The sequence below is a fragment of the Pristis pectinata genome, chromosome 2 (genome assembly GCF_009764475.1).
Source record: "Pristis pectinata isolate sPriPec2 chromosome 2, sPriPec2.1.pri, whole genome shotgun sequence".
In the NCBI taxonomy this organism is placed as follows: Eukaryota; Metazoa; Chordata; class Chondrichthyes; order Rhinopristiformes; family Pristidae; genus Pristis; species Pristis pectinata.
The window spans coordinates 130488908-130507941 of record NC_067406.1 but is presented as its reverse complement, the minus strand read 5'-3'; the positions used below and the strand labels follow the sequence as shown (position 1 = coordinate 130507941).

Genomic DNA, 19034 nt, shown 5'->3' with positions numbered 1-19034 from the left:
ATGAATGCATTTTATTTCTGTAAGAATTTGTGGTGTCGTTGCAAAACGGAGCTTAACGATGTCATTAAAATTCCTCCTGCTATGAGCCTTAGTTAACCACCCCAGAGTAAGTACTGCTGAAAGCCATAAGGAGCCAGAAACTACAAAATGAACAATTCAAACAAAGTAGGAACCTACGTAAATATTGATTAGTCTGAGAAAATTTCGAAGCTTCAATGGCCAGAATCAGCTCAAGATACACACAGCAACCTCTAGGTGTCACCATAGAGCCATACACATCACACAGCGATCACAACAAGAGTCCCAGTGAAAACGAACTGGTAGGTTGTGTGTCCGGGGAAGGAGCCAGTGATTTTGGAGATGATGAAGAAAATACATGGACAGAACGTGAATAAAGAAGGAAGAAAATAATTTAAAAGGGGTGGAATAAATTCAGTTGCCAATAAATTCATTGCAAATACCTATGAGAATTGAAGGGAGAAAGTCTCAACATTTTTATTGTAGATCCATTTCCAAAGATGCAGACTATGAAATTGAACTGATGTTCATAGACATCATCAGCACTTGGGAATGTAAGCATGAGTTATCTCCGTTTATAATAATGTATGTATGCATCATATTAAATAATATTAAACAAATGCTGCCCACACTCAATGTTTTAGGAACACCGTCAGATTTCTGAACAGTCCATGAACCTATGAACACTACCTCATTGTTCCTCTTTGGCACAATTTATTTATTTTGTAACCTATAGTAATTTTTATATCTTGCACTGTACTGCTGCCGCAAAACAGCAAATTACATGACATATGTCAGTGATAGTAAACCTGATTCTGATTCCCAAACTGTCACACATTAAATTATATGGATTTGAATTTTAGCATTGAAATGCATTTGGTCAGAATGTTTGAAAACAGTGTATCTTTAACTTGTAAGCTAAACTAATAATTCACAAAGTTAATTGAATTTGAGAGTTCTGGATAACCGGTGGACTACAGGGGCTGGCAGGGAGAGGGGAGCCGATCTAACCACTGGGAGTCTAGATGTTGTAATATCCTTTGACACATTCCTTCCAGGTCCACCAAGTACAGGGGTTAAGAAACCCAACATGTGGATACCGCCTACAAATGAACGAGCTCCCATAATATTACTAAATTCAAAAGTCCAATTTTTCAATTTTCAACGAATATCAGAACTAGTTTCCTCTCTCTCTCCACTTTTAGTAATTGTTCTTTCTAATCAGTCTTATATGCTTTTGATGCCATTCATTACAATACCTTAGAGGTATGGTTACCATCTCGAGTGATTTTTGTGTACTCTCCAACTCATGGACAAAATCAACTTATGCTGGTCTGTGAAAACAAACTCTGTTCATTACCCATGAACGGACTGTGCACTGCGCAGTGCTTCTTTGCAGAGGACAGGTTCATTACAGCACTCTTGGTTCTTGACTCTGGGCACTCACAGGCACGTACCACCCAGTACATTAAAGGAGATGTCTACCTGGGTTTTTGTGCCTCTCCACCGGGAACCCAGCGTGAATCTCACCCTCCCCTGGCGCTCCTGTGGCAATGGAATGCCAATCACTTCACCCGGTGGCTCTGTGTGCCATGAACCATTGAGTCAATGTGCAGAGGCTGCCTGTAGGGGGTGCTGTTTGGTGGGATGCGACTTGGGATTGCACCCCGCCCAATATGGTGGGGAGTTTCAGCACCTGCCCCATGTGTTGAGAGACCACCCAGATCCTACAGTCTCCCCACAGCTGCTGTCTCCACCTATCTTCTGTTTTCCCCACGGAGAAATCTCCAGATTGGGGAGGAACAGAGGGATTTTGGGGTCCACATCCACATCCATAGATCCCTCAGGGTTGCCACGCAGGTCGATAGGGTTGTTAAGAAGGCGTATGGTGTGTTGGCCTTCATTAGTCGGGGTATTGAGTTCAAGAGCCGCGAGATAATGTTGCAGCTCTATAGGACTCTGGTCAGACCACACTTGGAGTATTGTGTTCAGTTCTGGTCCCCTCATTATAGAAAGGATGTGGAAGCTTTAGAAAGGGTGCAGAGGAGATTTACAAGGATGTTGCCTGAATTGGAGAGCATGTCTTATGAGGACAGGTTGAGCGAGCTAGGGTTTTTCTCTTTGGAGAAGAGAGGTGACTTGATAGAGGTGTACAAGATGATAAGAGGCATAGATCGAGTGGACAGTCAGAGACTTTTTCCCAGGGCGAGGGGACATAATTTTAAGGTGATTGGAGGAAGGTATAAGGGGGATGTCAGGGTAAGCTTTTTACACAGAGAGTGGTAGGTTCATGGAACGCACTGCCTGCAGAGGTTGTGGGGGCCGATACATTAGGGACATTTAAGAGACTCTTAGATAGCCACATGAATGCTAGAAAAATAGGGGGCTATGTGGGAGGGAAGAGTTAAATAGATCTTAGAGCAGGATAAAATGTCAGCACAACATAGTGGGCCGAATGGCCTGTACTGTGCTGTAGTGTTCTATGTTCTATGTTCTATGTTCAAACAAGGAGAGGAAGGGAAAACAACAGCTTCCCTCACATCCAACGGGAGATGGTGTAGGTGCAGGTCCTGGCTGCCTCCAGCAATGGCCCACACTCACCGTGTCAGTCAGGGTGCAGCTCTACGTCTCGGCACTGAGTGGCTGCACCACTCACTCTAGCCTACCCAACACCAGCCCTCACAGATAGCCACTGCACATTGCATTTGTGGTTCCCTGCACTCTGAACCATGCAGTGATGAGATCACTTTAACTATTTCATTGCTGCGGGAGTTTCCCAGCACAGCAGCTCTGTCCGTAATGCGTCCATCCATACGTAATGCAATAATGAAACTTCTTAGCACCGATTCCATTCGCGTTTACATACCTGAGAAACACATCCTTAGCACTGAGCGAGTACCAGTGCAGCAAAATGGAGACACAAAGGACTGCAGTTGCTGGAATTAAAGGAACACTAATCTGCTGGAGGAACTCAGTGGGTCGAGCAGCATCTATGGGGGATGCTGTTCCCTTCTCCGCTCTTTGTCCTGATGCAGGGTTTCAACCCAAAACTTCAATAATTCCTTCCCCTCCCCACAGATGCTGCTCGACCCACTGAGTTCCCCCAGCACATTGTTTGTTACCAGTGTGATATCTTTCACACATTACCCAATGAGCACTCTTACCTCCGATCTTGGGTTCACCTTCTACTCCAGAGACTAGAGATATCATTGCACTGGAAAAGAGGCAGAGGAGATCCACCAGGATATTGCAGAGGAACCTAAATGTTATTGAAGTATTTATTTGGCCTTACTGACAGATAGTCTCAATCACATTCAGCTCAATGCATTTGGATCTTTCATTGATCTGGGTGGACAAATAACAATTCCCATGTGTTTGTAAACAGATTGTTGAAGAGGAATAAATTCTCTCTCCATTGGACAGTATCAAGGTCTTCCAGTATCAAGGTGAAACACAAACTTAAAGCTGACTTTTATAAGTCAATGGAATAACATTACACTCTTACTACCTGCCTGCATCACTGTTACCAACTACCTTTATTTTTCTGTTCCACTGTTTTTCACCCCTTTGAGTGTTTCTTACTCTCTCTTTCCCTATTGCACTCTCAAACTTCAGCATATGTTTGGCCAAACCCCCATTTAGTTCATTGCTAATTGGTTTATTATTGTCACATGTTCTGAGATATGGTGAAAAGCATTCGCTTGCATGTCATCCAGACAGATCATTCCAAACATAAGTACATTGAGGTAGTACAAAAAGGAAAAACAATAACAGAATGCAGAACATAATGTTACATTTGCAGGGAAAGTGCAGTGCAAGTAGGCAGATAAGGTGCAAGGGCCTTGAAGAAGTAAATTATGAGATCAAGAGTTCATCTTTATCGCACAAGAGTTCCGTACAAGGGTCTTATAACAGCAGTATAGAAGCTGTCCTTGAGCCAGTATTACGTGTTCTCAAGCTTTTGTATCTTTATATTCATAAACATTGTTAACAGCTGCTGACCTGCATAATCTGGATGAAGGGAATGTTTTCTTCTGTGTCACCAGTGTACACAGTTTTGGTTTCTTTATCTCGGAACAGATATGTTCGTCTTGGAAGTGATACAACGTTGGATTAACAGCTTGATTCCAGGGATAAGGAGTGAGGGATGAGGGAATACAATTGGCCACTTATCAGCATTTGGAAGAATGAGAGGAGACCTCATTAAAACACGCAACGTTCTGAAAAGTTATTTCTCCTGATGGAGGTATCTAGAACAATGGAGCAGGGCCTCTGGATGAGGAATAGGATATTTAGGAAAGAGCTCAGAGGGCTGTGAATCTTTGTAATTTTCTAACCTGAAGAGCTCTGGGTGGACAAATAACAATTCCCATGTGTTTGTAAACAGATTGTTGAAGAGGAACAGATTCTCTCTCCACTGGACAGTTTCAAGTTCTTCCAATTTCACATGCAGGTTTTGGCTTTTCAGCTGATAGAGCCCCTTATTTTAGTGGCTCTGACCGGCATGCGACTGAGTCACCTGAAAATGTCTTTAACTAAACAAGCCTATCAGTTGACATAGATTATTTTTAATTAAAGGAAAATGAAGTCTACTGTCACAAATTTTAAAGAATTAGCAGATTGTACTTTAAAGATTTTTATGAGAATAAACATGATCTCTCACAAATATCACTTGAAATAGGCCACTTCAATCTTCCCTGATATCAAATAAAAAATCAATTTCCACAAGCAAACCTATCATTTCTACAAAAAGGAAAGTAATTTTTGTGCTTGAAGTAAATTGGGATAGTTTGCAAAGATTGAAACCTTTTGTTCCTACTCAGTAACATATAGGAATCTACAGGCTTTATCGTTTCAGATATTTTTATGGCATAAAGGAGGCCATTTGGCCCATTGAATAACTTAGAGCTATCCCATTCACCTGCTTATTTCCCTGTAACCTATTCTCCTACACATGCTCATCAAGTGCACCTTGATTCTCCTACCAACCACCTACACTAGTGACAATTTTATGTGACAAACTAACCTATCAGCACATCTTTGGGATGTGAGAGGAAACCAGAGCACCTGGGTAAACCACACAGATGCAAAGGGAACATGCCGTCTTCACACAGACAGCACCCAAGGTGATGCTTGAAACTTGGTCACTAGAGCTGAGGTGCAGAAGCTTGAACAGCTACACAACCGTGCTGCCCATTTCAGACAATGGCTCGTATCAGTCCCACTAAGAGTGTTCCATGGTAGGCTGACTATTAAAAAGGTTCATTTATCAGGAGAATTAGTATTGCAATAAACAATATCAGTTAGATATATTAAACAGTCCAATAGAAAACCTGAAATTGGTTCACAACAGCCTAAAATCAGCTGGATAATACCAGTGATGAGAAACTTCAGAAGTACAAAAAAGTAGGGAAACCAGAACTGTTCTTTGCAAAAAGAAAAGGGAGACTTGCATTTATATAGTGCCTCGGGTTATCCCAAAAGATTTTCCAGCAGATGAGTTACTTTTGAAGTGTAGCCACTTTTACAACATAGAACGTAGAAAAACTACAGCACAATTCAGGCCCTTCGGCCCACAAAGCTGTGCCAAACATGTCCCTACCCTAGAAATTACTAGGCTTACCCATAGCCCTCTGTTTTACTCAGCTCCATGTACCTATCTAACAGTCTCTTGAAAGACTCTATCGTATCCACCTCCACCACCGTTTCCATATAGAAAGTGTGGCAACTAATTCATACATTGTAAACTCTCAGGCTATCCAACCGTTCAGAAATCCCAGTGGTTTGGTATTTGGTTCATGTTTCGCATATTCCCTTTAAACTCACGGGGACCCCGGTTCCCACACTTCCCATAAACTCACCAAGCACCGATTTCCCACAATCCTTTTAAAATGCCCCTTGGCCCATTTCCAGCTCAAAGTTACCGGATTCACTGCAAAAATTAAAGTATTATGTAACATCTAAAGAAAATGAGGCCGAAGTGTGTTGGGGTGTTTATAAGAATAACATCCAATAGTCTGGAAAATTTGCCAGTCGGTCACCACCAATGTCCTGAGTGTGCTGGATTATTGGAGTTTTACTGTAATCTGATTTTTGTAATGTTGATTGGCCAGGAAACTGGAGATAAACCCTCCCCACTTCAAAATCTTGCTGGAGACATGAGGGACAGCAGTTGCTGGAATCTGGAGCAACACACAAAGTGCTGGAGGAATTCAGCGGGTCAGGCAGTATCTATTAAGTGCTGGTCCAGACTGGTCCAGATGAAGCGTCTCAACCCGAAACATCGACTGTCCATTTCCCTCCATAGTTGCTGCCTGCCCTGCTGAGTTCCTCCATCATTTTATGTGTTGCTTCAAAATCTTGCTGTTGTTTTATTTATGCCCACCAGAAAGGGCTGAAAGGACCCCCATTTAAAGATTGTATCCAGAAGATGGTACCTTCAACAGTCCAGCACTGCCTCAATACTGCACTGGAGTGTTAGCCTGAACTGTTAGCCTCAATTCTCTGGTGTGCAAAATCATTAAAGGTCAATAATAAATGAAAAAGGAGGCAACAGGGGAAAAATATCACACTTCTGCTTGTAAAGGTGGTGGAAATAGATTCAATTATAATCTTTAAAGAAAATTGGATAAACCACTGAAGTGGAAAAAGTCCCAGGGCTATGGAGGAAGAGCAAAAGAGTGTAATTAATTGGAGAGCTCTATCAAAGAGCTGGTTCAGACATAATCAATCCATTGTCTATTTACTCTGTCATGTTATTTCCTGATTCTGTGACTTCTTTCCACAGCAATCTTCATAGATAATTACAAATTAATTATTTCTCAGAGCATGGGAACAGGAGAAGCCATGCAGTCTGTCCTGCCATTCAATTCTGCCTTTATATTTCCCTAACTTCACTTCTGGAAGGTTTGGATTTTTTTTGTCTGTCTCCCCCCTAGCCCAGGAGTCTACAACCAATAGATTTTTTTTCTCTCTACTTTCCCTCTCAGTTCTCTACAATATCTCCAAAAAATTCACCAACTCAATCTCCTAAATTCCAGGGAATGCGATCCTAATTTATGTAATCTCTTCTCATAATGTAATCCTTTCATTCTGTGTTTCATTGCAATAAGTCTATGCTACATCTCTCCAGTGCCAAATATCCACACCAAGGTGTGCAGTCCAGAAGTGAAAGCAGCATACCATGTGTCTAATAAGTGTTCTGCTTTGCCATAGCATGACTTTAACCCCTTTGCATTCCAGTCTCCTGGATGTAAAGGCAAATATACCATTAGCCTTTAAGAGTATTTTCTCCACCTACTCTTGAAAGGTAATTAATTTGGCAGGCACAGTAGTGTAGTGGTTAGCGTAATGCTATTACAGCACCAGTGACCGGGGTTCAATTCTGGCCGCTGCCTGTATGGAGTTTGTACATTCTCCCCGTGTCTGCATGGGTTTCCTCCGGGTGCTCTGGTTACATCCCACATTCCAAAAATGTACGGGTTAGGAAGTTGTGGGCATGCTATGTTGGCGCCAGAAGCATGGTGACACTTATGGGCTGCCCCCAGAACACTCTACGCAGAAGATGCATTTCACTTTGTGTTTCGATGTGAAACTGGAGTTGGCTGGCAATGCAAAATGAAAGAGAATGAATTAACATTGCACCAGAATTTCTCACTAATTGATTTCTACAAGAAAGAGAATTGGGCAGGGTGTAAAATTAGCTGTTGATTTGCCTTTTGCTTATTTTTAACTACCCAAATTCACTAATCCCACCAATTGCACCCCACCCCCATTGCCATCTCTTCTGTCTTTCACAGTCTCATAAATATTTTGAGTTACATTTTCTGTATGATAGACTTGCCAATGAACCAACAGCAAATCAGCACTTCCACTGGTCGTTGAAATATTGACAAGGACCATCCAAGTTGTTTTTTTTTAAAATGGGAAAATCCATACTGCATCGAAAATCCACTTCTGAACAGAGGGAACAGTGAGCTGAAAGAGCTAGAAATTACCTTGGGATCCAACTAAGCCAAACTCCAAACACTCCTGGCAACAGGAATAACAGCAACAATTTGCACATGTTTAACAGACATCCCAAGGTGACACACAAGTGTGTTATCTTCAGAAATTTGACATAGCCTCAAGGAAGGTGTCGGAACATTTTCTTGGTCTAAGAGTTTGTTTGTATGCAGTTTTAAAAAAGAGGGGAGGCACAGAAAGACAGAGAGTGGAGAAGTTAAATTCTGTGTGGTAATTCCAGAGATTATGACAAAGGCAGTTGAAAGTATAGTCACCACTAAGAGGAGCCCAAAGATTTCAAAGGCTTAAGGGGCTGGAAGAGTTTATAGGGAGAAAGATAACTGCCATGGAAGGGGTTGAAAACAACCTTTGGGGCATTGTAGCTTTAATGTAAATCAGCAAGAACAAGGGGGATGAGCAGAGTTTTGAGTGAACCTAAGTTTATGATGGGTCACAAGGAATTTTATTTTCGATAGATTTTGAGCCAGGGGTGCTCAAAGGCAGAGCCCAGAATTACTCCCTTAGCCAGAACTGCTGAGATCCTTGTGGGAGCCATTGACAGAAGCAGAGCAATGAAACCCATGTATCATGATAGAGAATGCCATCGATACACTGAAGCCACAAATGGTTGGACATGTAGGGGCAGCCTTAAGGCATCCTCAATGAGTTCTAGCTCATTGTTCATTGTGAATTATAACACTTTTCATGACTCATTTTGAACTTCACCTTCCTTATTTGCTTTCCATTTGACCCTTTGGGGCTTTCAGTCTAAACTAGTTGTTTGACTATAGAACTAGGAAAGGAAAAGAAAGATCCACTGGAACCTTCAAATAATGCAAAAAAGAAGAATAACTGTAATTGATTTGGACAATATTGTAACAGAAAGAGAGTTATCAAAGATGAATTGGAGATTACCACAAAATACAGGTTTAAGACTGATGTCAAGAAACACTTCTTCAAGGACGCTGATAATAACATGGATTGACTTTTCGTAGAGTCTCTGGAATGGGATCTACATTTCCAGGAATGTCTGAGGAGGTGCAGTAGTCAAGGGTTAGGGAGTCATGGGAATTGAAAGGGTCGGAGGTGCAGTGAGTTGGAAACTCATGAATAGGACCTAATGGAGAGAGGGGATGATGGTGGTTGGAGAAGAGGGGAAAATGGTGGTGATGGGTAGTAGGAAAAGAATTGGGGAGAGAGGAAAATTGTTGTACCAGAGGGGATGCCCAGAGCAGGGAAGAAAACAGGGGATTGAGAGGCAGAATGCAAGGAAGAAGGTGAGAAAGGATTTGTCCTAAGGAGAGAAGACTTTACAACTGTGGCAATCAGAACCGGTGACCAGGAGAAGCCTCTGAGGGGGGAAGGAGGCTTTCAGAGCAATAATGCAGAACCTGGACAGGAAGGGATGGCAAGAATTGCCATAAGCTATGGAGATAAGATTTCTTTATTAGTCACATGTACATCGAAACACACAGTGAAATGCATCTTTTGAGCAGAGTGTTCTGGGGGCAGCCCACAAGTGTCGCCACGCTTCCGGCGCCAACATAGCATACCCACAACTTCCTAACCCGTATGTCTTTGGAATGTGGGATGTAACCAGAGCACCCGGAGGAAACCCATGTAGACACGGGGAGAACATACAAACTCCTTACAGACAGCAGCCGGATTTGAACCCGGGTCGCTTGCGCTGTAAAGCGTGACGCTAACCGCTGCACTACCGTGCCAGACAGCCTTGGTTCATTGATAATGCTCTGATATCTGAGCCAAAATATGTTGGTCTACGTCCTACTCCAGAGACTGGAGCACATAATCTAGGCTGCTATTTCAGTGCAGTGCTGAGGGAGTGCTGCACTGTCAGAGGTGCTAGCTTTCCAGTTGTCCTGTCCTCCATATATAAGAATCCCGGGGCACCATTTAAAGATAAATATCTCTCACTGCCATGGTCAATATTTATATTTCCAACAACTTTTTTTTAAAAGGGACAACTTGTTGTTTATGTGATTACTGCTGATAAATTCATGCTGCGCGGAAATTTTCTGAGGCATGTCATACTTCACAGCGGGAAAAGCACTTCAAAAGTATTTTGTTGACCCCACCCCACCCCCACCCCCAGCGCTTTCGGGGGGGCGTCCTCGGGTGGTAAAAGCGCTACATAAACGCAACATCGTCTTGTTTTCACAACAAACAATCTGCTGGAAGAACTCAGCGGGTCGAGAAGCATCTGCAGGGGTCGGATGGGGGGGATGGATGAGTCCCGATGCAGAGTCTGGACCCGAAACGGTGACAATTCCTCCCACCCCCAGATGCCGCTCGGCCCGCTGAGTTCCCCCAGCAGATTGTCGATTGCTGCAGGTTCCAGCATCTACAGTCTCTTGTGTCTCTAAGTCCATTTGTTTTCAAACACTGTGTAAAGTTGCATTAAAAAGCCCGTCAATATTTTGTTGTCAACCTGCTTCTGAAACTGCGCCCCTCCGCAAGGTAAACACTCCGCTGATGGGGGTCTGCGGTGGCAGCGGGTTTACGTGTCCCGGGAAGGAATGCCAGTGCGTTCAGTGAACTCCGGGGAGGCACCGCGGATCCCAGGTGCGATTGGAAGGGGACAGCTGTTTATTTGGGAAGGTGCTGAATGACTGGCTGCGGATCTACTGGGTGGGTGTTTTGGATCCGAACCTGTCCAATGTGCACGGCCCTGGTGGGTGGAAGCCTAATGAATAATGAATAAGGCGGGGGGGGGGGGAGGTGGGGCTGAGTTAGCGGCTGGGATCCGGAGTGGGTCACTCTCACAGGAGCGGCGAGGATGGAGTTTGTCTTCCTGGTGCTAATGCTCGGCGGGGCGACGTGGTGCACGGCAGCACAGTCGGGCTGCGACCGGTGCCAGCCCGCCTCTTGCCCGGCCGTGCAGTGCAGAGTGCCCGAGCTGCTGGCCAAGGACGAGTGCGGCTGCTGTGACCGGTGCCTGGGGGTTGAGGACGAACGGTGCGGTGGTCGGGGTCTGAGGCACGGCCGCTGCGCCCCGGGATACGTGTGCTTGACCTCGGCGGACGGGCAGCGGCGGGAGGAGGGGGACGAGAAGAAGGAGGGGGAGGAAGATGAGGGCACCGGGTCCTGCGTGTGCAAGCACGACTACCCCGTGTGTGGCTCGGACGCCAACACCTACCCCACGATCTGCGCCTTGCACCTGGCCAGTTGGTTATCCGTGCACCAGCGAGAGGGCAAGATCCACAAACTCCACGACGGGGAGTGCAAATACGGTAAGGGGGCCGGGCAGTGTTGGGGGGGGGGGGGGCAAGAAGATGGCAGGAAGGCAAGGGATGGGAGAACAAAACCGATGGGAGATGGAGGAGAAGGCAAGAGGGGAGAGAGGTGGGGGGAGAGGAGAGGATGCGGGGGGGGGACAATGAGGGGACAACGACACGGGGTCAGGCAGTGGGGATAGAGGAGGAACAGGTTGAGTGAGGCAGGTAATCGAGGACGGAATAGAACGAGAGACAAGGAAGGGGTAGACTGGAACAATTGCATTAAATTGTCCAGCACTTTATACTGCCCGCACATTTCCTCCTTTCCTCATCCCCCTTCCCTCCCTCTCCCTCTCCCCCTCTCCCTCCCTCCCTCCCCCTTCTCCCTCCCTCCCTCCCTCCCTCCCTCCCCCCCTCCCCCTCTCCCTCCCTCCCCCTCTCCCTCCCTCTCCCCCACCCTCTCTCTCCCTCCCCCACCCTCTCTCTCCCTCCCCCACCCTCTCTCTCCCCCTCCCTCCCTCCCACTCCCCCTCCCTCCCTCCCACTCTCCCTCCCTCCCTCTCCCTCTCCCCCACCCTCCCTCTCCCTCTCCCCCACCCTCCCTCTCCCTCTCCCCCACCCTCTCTCTCCCCCTCCCTCCCACTCCCCCTCCCTCCCTCTCCCCCTCTCCCTCCCTCCCTCTCCCCCTCCCTCCCTCTCCCTCTCCCCTCTCCCCCCTCTCTCCCTCCCCCACCCTCCCTCTCCCTCTCCCCCACCCTCTCTCTCCCTCTCCCTACTCCTCCCCATTTCCTCTCTCTCCCTTCTCCCCCCATAGTTTATTCCATCATTTTCGGTGCGCATCTGTCTCTCTCTCTTCCTCTCCCCGCTTATCCATCTCGTTCTCTGCCAACACCTCTGTCTCTCTGTCTCTCTCTCTCTCTTTCCGCCTCACTTTCCGTTTGCGGTTCCTCCTGGTTCTCTGAGCGGGGGGGAAAGGGAGGGAGAAAGTGAGTTCGGGAACAAAGAGGATAAAAGACAGGTGCAGAGAGACAGGCGGATAGAAAGAGGCAGCAAAGAGCCAAAGATGGAGCGAGGAGACCAACCCAGGGGATGAGAGACACGGTGGAAAGTAAGAGTTAGGCAGAGAGAGCGACTTCCGCTGTCCCTTTCTCTGCCTCGCTCACTCTCTCCCTGTGTCCGTCTGCATCCCCTCTCTGCCTCGTTTGCACGCGTGTAAGTGTTGGCGTTGACTGGTCTGCCGTGCCAAAACGGGCAATGAAGCGCCTCGTCTTCCGAACAGCTGGCTGCCGGGGTCCGGGACAACAGAACGAGTCCCGGCCGCGTCTGCACCTCCTCCAACTGTCCGAGCTTTGGTTGCAGGCTCCCTCAGGACTGCTCTTTCACGCGTTTAATTCAGCGCATTGGGCTCCGGCAGATATCCCGCCTTTGCCCAGAGCGAGCGTGTCAAGTGTGAATCCCGAGGACGCGCTGCTGACAGCGACGTTTCGCAGATGAACGCCCGCGGTTACTCCTGGTCCCTGTGGGAGAAGGCGCTTGTGTGGACATCGAACAGGGGTCCCGGGAAACAGCTGCCGCCCCAGTTAATGGAATATTGGAGGCATTGTGCTCTCTGATCCGTGCCAGCCTCTATCCCTGGCAACTGGGTATTCCAGCAATTAGAAAGACCATCAATCACCCACGCAGGTATAAACTTTCGTTAGAAACGATGATCTTGGGCGAAAGGGTGCCACGGAGACCTGACCGATTAGACTGTGGGTCTCTATCAATCGTTCCAAAAAGATCGTCCCCGTGTGTATCTGCAAAGTGCAGGAAGCAGCGGGAGCAAGGTGTATATCCACAGAAAACTGGGAGACCTCAGCCCTGGAATCCACTTATTTGGCCGAGAATTCCAGAATAAGGGGGTGGTGGGGGGGGGGGGGGGGTGTGAAATTAGGCTCCGGACTGTTTTACTGCAAGACCTCTTTCACTCCATAATAAATTGGTTCTGAATGAATAGGGATCCCATTCATTCTGACTGTAAATGAAAATGTTTGACAACTAGCCAGCTTAGGTCAACGAAATCGGTATAAGTTTTGATGGAAGTTTGAGGTATTTGAATTCCATTGATGTGTGTACAAGTGCTACGGGAGAGGCTGTAGATTTGAGTTTTTGTTTGACAATTTATATCTAGGCAGTGTGGTCAATAAAGCGAGGCACCCCAAGGCACTTCACTGAAACTGTCAAACAAAATTTGCCGCCTACACAAATATTAGGCAGATAAGCAGGAGCCCTGCCGTGTTTAGTTGTTTGTTGGGTTTAGCGCTGGCTTGATACCTTTGAACCAATATAAAGAAAGTAAACAAATCAAGGAATGCTCCATACTCTTACTTTCAGACTAGAGTCAATTTACATTTGTCTAAGTATTCTGAAGCCACAGTCACGATTTTGTCATCCTGTTTTTGCTAGAAGATCCATTCAGACTTGTCCAGAAAGCCAAGGAGTTTTACATTATGAACAGGGTGCTGGTTTGTTGCACTGTGTAGAGATTTAGAGGGGATTGGAGGAAGAATTGTGTCACCCAGAGGGTGAAATCTGGCGTGCACTGCCTGAGAGTGGAGAAGGTGAGTATACTCACACTTAAGAAGTATTTAGACGAGGGATCAAAATGTCATGGCATAGAAGGCTATGAACATTGTCCATAATGGGATGAGTATGGGTAGGTATCTCATGGAGGTCAAAGAGGTGGGGGAGTGGCTTTGCTGATCAGGGACAGTATCACAGCTGCAGAAACGGAGGATGTCCTGGAGGGATCATCCACTGAGTCAGTGTGGGTGGAAGTCAGAAACAGGAAGGGAACGCTCACTCTATTGGGAGTATTCTACAGAACCCCCCCACCACCACCACCCAATAGCAGCAGAGACACTGAGGAGCAGATCAGGAGGTGCAAAAATAACAAGGTTGTTGTCATGGGTGATTTCAACTTCCCGAATATTGATTGACACCTCCTTAGTGTAAAGGGGATAGATGGTGCAGAGTTTGTTAGAAGTGTCCAGAAAGGGTTCCTGACACAGTATGTGGGCAGGCCGACTAGAGGAAAGGCCATTCTGGACCTGGTACTAGGCAGTGAGCCTGATCAGGTTTCAGATTTCTTGGTGGGAGAACATTTTGGAGACAGTGACCATAATTCCTTGACCTTTACCATAGCCTTGGAGGGGGATAGGAGCAGATGATATGGGAAAATATTTAATTGGGGGAGGGGGGATTATGATGCTATTACGCAGGAATTTGGGAGCATAAATTGGGAACAGATGTTCTTGGGGAAGTGCACAATGGAAATGTGGAGGTTGTTTAGGGAGTACTTGCATGGGGTTCTGGATAGGTTTGTCTCATTGATGCAGGGTAAGGATGGTAGAGTGAAGGAACCGTGGTTGACAAGAGACATAGAGTATCTCATCAAGAGGAAGAAAGAAGCTTACCTGAGGTTTAGAAAGCAAGGATCAGACAGGGCTCTGGGGAGTTACAAGGTATTCTAAAGAATGGACTTAGGAGAGCTAGAAGGGGGCATTAGGAAGCCTTGGTGAGTAGGATTAGGAAAACCCCAAGGCATTCTACACATATGTGAAGAATAAGAGGGTGACTAGAGTGAGGGTAGGACTGATCAGGGATAAAAGGGGAAATGTGTGCCTGAAGTCAGAAGAGGTAGGGGAGGTCCTTAATGAATACTTTGCTTCAGTATTTACCTGTGAGAGAGACCTTGACGTTTGTGAGGATGGCGTACAACAGTCTAGGGCATGTCGATGTGAGGAAGGAGGATGTGCTGGAACTATTGAAAAACATTAGGATAGATAAGTCACCGTGGCCAGACAGGGTGTATCCAAGGTTATTACGGGAAGTGAGGGAAGAGATTGCTGCACCTTTGGCGATGATCTTCGTGTCCTCACTGGCCACAGGATTAGTGCCAGATGATTGGAGGGTGGCAAGTGTTGTTCCTTTGTTCAAGAAAGGGAGTAGGGATAACCCTGGGAATTACAGGCCAGTGAGTCTACTTCAGTGGTGGGCAAATTACTGGACAAGATTCTTAGAGACAGGTTTTATGGGCATTTGGAGAAGCATAGGATGTGGAAGGGTGGGTTAGTAAGTTTGCAGATAGAGTAGAAGGTTGCTGTTGATTACAACAGGACATTGACAGATGCAGAACTGGGCTGAGAAGTGGCAGATAGAGTTCAACCCAGAAAAATGTGAAGTGATACACTTTGGAAGATCGAATTTGAAGGCAGAATGCAAGGTTAATGGCAGGACTCTTAGCAGTGTGGAGGAACGGAGGGATCTTGGGGTCCACGTCCATAGATCCCTCATGGTTGCCACGCAGGTTGATAGGTTTGTTAAGAAGGTGTATGGTGTATTGGCCTTCATTAGTCGGGGTATTAAGAGCTGTGAGGTAATATTGCAGCTCTATAAAACTCTGGTTAGACCACACTTAGAGTATTGTGTTCAGTTCTGGTCACCTCATTATAGGAAGGATGTGAAAACTTTAGGGAGGGTGCAGAGGAGATTTACCAGGATGCTGCCTGCATTGGAGAGCATGTCTTCTGAAGAAAGGTTGAGTGAGCTAGGGCTTTTCTCTTTGGAGTGAAGGAGAATGAGAGGTGACTTGATAGAGGTGTACAAGATGATAAGAGGCATAGATCAAGTGAATAGTCAGAGACATTTTCCCAGGGTGACAATGGCTAACATGAAGGGGCATAATTTTAAGGTGATTGGAGGAAGGTATAAGGGGGATGTCAGGGGTAAGTTTTTTACACAGAGAGTGGTGGGTGCGTGGGACGCACTGCCGGCAGAGGTGGTGGAGGCAAATACATTAAGGACATTTAAGAGATTCTTAGATAGCCACATGAATGATAGAAAAATGGAGGGCTATGTTAGATAGATCTTAGAGCAGGATAAAATGTCGGCACAACATTGTGGGCTGAAGGGCCTGTACACTGCTTTAATGTTCTATTTTCTATGATGGGCACCATGGCCTGTTTCCATGGTGGATGACTCTATGACTATCTGTGACTCTGCGTAAAATGCGGTGGCCTTTTGTCCACCACCCTAATCTCACAGTGGCACAGGGCAGAGGAGACAGCACCAAAAGAAAATGAGATGATTCAAGGCAAAATCAAAGGATTTCAGGAGAGGTGGGTGAGACAGAGAGGTGTGAGGGATATGACAGCTCAAGTCGTTGTTTCTTGTATACAAAAGCAAGGGGGAAAAGAGGATCTCAAATCAAGAACCACTGATGCTACAGCAACTCTACACCCCTATCACTGATGTGATAGGAACTTTTGAGCCATCTCCGATGAGCGTTTGTCGGCTCTTGGACTGTACTCACTGGAGTACAGAAGGATGAGAGGGGACCTCGTAGCGACATTTAAAATGTTGACAGGTAAGGATAGAGTAGATGTGGCTAGGCTGTTTCCCTTGGTGGGCGAGTCCAGGACCAGAGGGCACAATCTTAGAATTAGAGGGTACAGTTTCAAGACAGAGATGAGGAGAAATTTCTTTACCCAGAGGGTGGTGAAATTGTGGAACTCCTTGCCACGCACAGCAGTGGAGGCCAGATCAGTGGGGGTGTTCAAGGAGGAGATAGACAGATATCTAAATAGTCAGGGTATCAAGGGATATGGGGATAAGGCTGGAAAATGGGATTAGAATAGTTTTTCTTTTTTTTTCCCCCACCCCATTTCTTTTTCCCTTTTCCTTGGAGCAGACTCGATGGGCCGAATGGCCTGCTTCTGCTCCCTTGTCTTGTGATCTTGTGATCTTGTGATCTCATCCCACCACTATAAGAACATAAGAAATAGGAGCAGGAGTAGGCCATCTGGCCCGTCGAGCCTGTTGTGCTATTCAATAAGGTCATGGCTGATCTGGCTGTGGACTCAGATCCACCTGCCTGCCTTTTCCCCATAACCCTTAATTCCCCTACCATGAAAAAATCTATCTAACTGTGTCTTAAATATATTTAATGAGTTAGCCTCTGCTGCTTCCCTGGGCAGAGAATTCCACAGATTCACTACTCTCTGGGAAAAGCAGTTTCTCCTCATCTCTGTCCTAAATCTATTCCTCCAAATCTTGAGGCTATGTCCCCTAGTTCTAGTCTCACCTACCAGTGGAAACAACTTTCCTGCCTCTATCTTATCCATCCTTTTCATAATTCTATATGTTTTTATAAGATCCCCTCTCATTCTTCTGAATTCCAGCGAGTATAGTCCCAGGCGACTCAATCTCTCCTCATAGGCTAACCCCTCATCTCTGGAATCAACCTGGTGAACCTCCTCAGCACCACCTCCAAAGCCAGTGTATCTTTTCTCAAGGAAGGAGACCAGAAGTGGCCTCTATAGACTAGATGTCATGGTCTTACTCGAGAACAAATAGCAAACAACGAATTGCTACTCTGTTCCTAATACATTATCAGTAACATTCTTATGTTAATTTGGAAACCCCTTCACCTATGACATCCTTCAACCTGAGATATCAATGCAACACCTCTGCTCTTCTGATTGAAGCCTCCTATTCCTTTCCCTCACTCGTCACATCATTATCAATACATTTGTATGATGCATAATTAAAGAAGAACGCATTGGTTTGAGTCAGGTGCCCTATTTGCCTGCTCAAACAGAGATGATCATCAAGCAATAGAAAGGGAATGGGATAAGGACAAATAGTGACACTGCCTTATTTTGAATGCTGCTCAGCATTGGTTTCCATTTAAGATTAAGTAATAAACATTAACAAAACCATTTAATTATCGTAACAATGAAAATTTGAATTCACATAGCACTTTTAAAGCAGTAAAAAATCCCAAGGATTTTGAATGGCGAAAAACAAATTTGTACAATAGAATGGAAACACGGATTAACTTTTAACAGGGGCTATGTAGTCATCATGATGATTTATACTTGGAAAGATGGAGGTTTTTGCAAGTAGTGTATTGCACATTATTTAGATCAAGTATTATTGATCATGTAAGTATTTACAAAGCCTGTTTATAAGTACATCAAGAAAACAGTTTATATTTGAAGAATTTCTATGGATATTTACCTGCTGGAAATTTAATGATGGTGTTACAATGCTGTTAAATTAAATTGTTATTTGGGATTTGTAAATAGGAATTGTTTTGATTTGTAGCTCTACTGATCATTATCCATACTGTTCATCAAAAGCATTACAGCTGCCATTTACTTATCCTCTCACTGAGCTTAGTCTATGAATGGATATGTCTGGGTGCTGAATCAGTCTGCATTGCTGAATAGAGAAGGGTGAATAATTTAACTACAATAGTCTTCTGTGACAAATCTCTGGGAATACTGCTGCGTTTTGCATCCAAATGAATTAGTATCCAAAAGTAATCCTGGGCATTTTTCACATTAATTATCTTTTCACCAAAATGCAAGAAGTTCTTTAATACACCTCAGCACTGAAAACTTCAAAGCACATCCCAGAAGGCAGTAACTAGCAGCTTGTGCTGAAAAATTAATTAATCAACTGTGTGTTTATCCATCTTGATGAATAAGTGTTCAGTATTAAATTGCTCAATATGCCCTGCTAATCACTGCATTTTGTTTTCAGTTGTGCAAGGCCAAGTGATATGGTGTTACCATATATAGGAGAAACAAAATTCCTGTAAACTGCGCTGAGCAAAACCTTCACCCTTTCTTCATTCATTCCACATACAATAGCCAACCGAGAAAACTAAAGGGACACCAGAGCCTTTTAAGGGATTTTCCAGCCACTAATCTCATGGCTTCAGCTTGT

The 19034-nt window shown here is 45.4% G+C and overlaps 1 protein-coding gene across 1 annotated transcript in view; it reads left to right on the top strand.

Annotated features, from left to right (window-relative positions):
* The first annotated feature begins 10773 nt into the window (after positions 1-10773).
* Positions 10774-19034, top strand: part of LOC127583628 (insulin-like growth factor-binding protein-like 1) — a 40062-nt gene continuing 31801 nt past the window's right edge. The window contains exon 1 of the mRNA XM_052039806.1: positions 10774-11273. Within this exon, the coding sequence (XP_051895766.1) occupies positions 10820-11273 (454 nt within the window). The 5' untranslated portion in view covers positions 10774-10819. The remainder of the gene's footprint in view (positions 11274-19034) is intronic.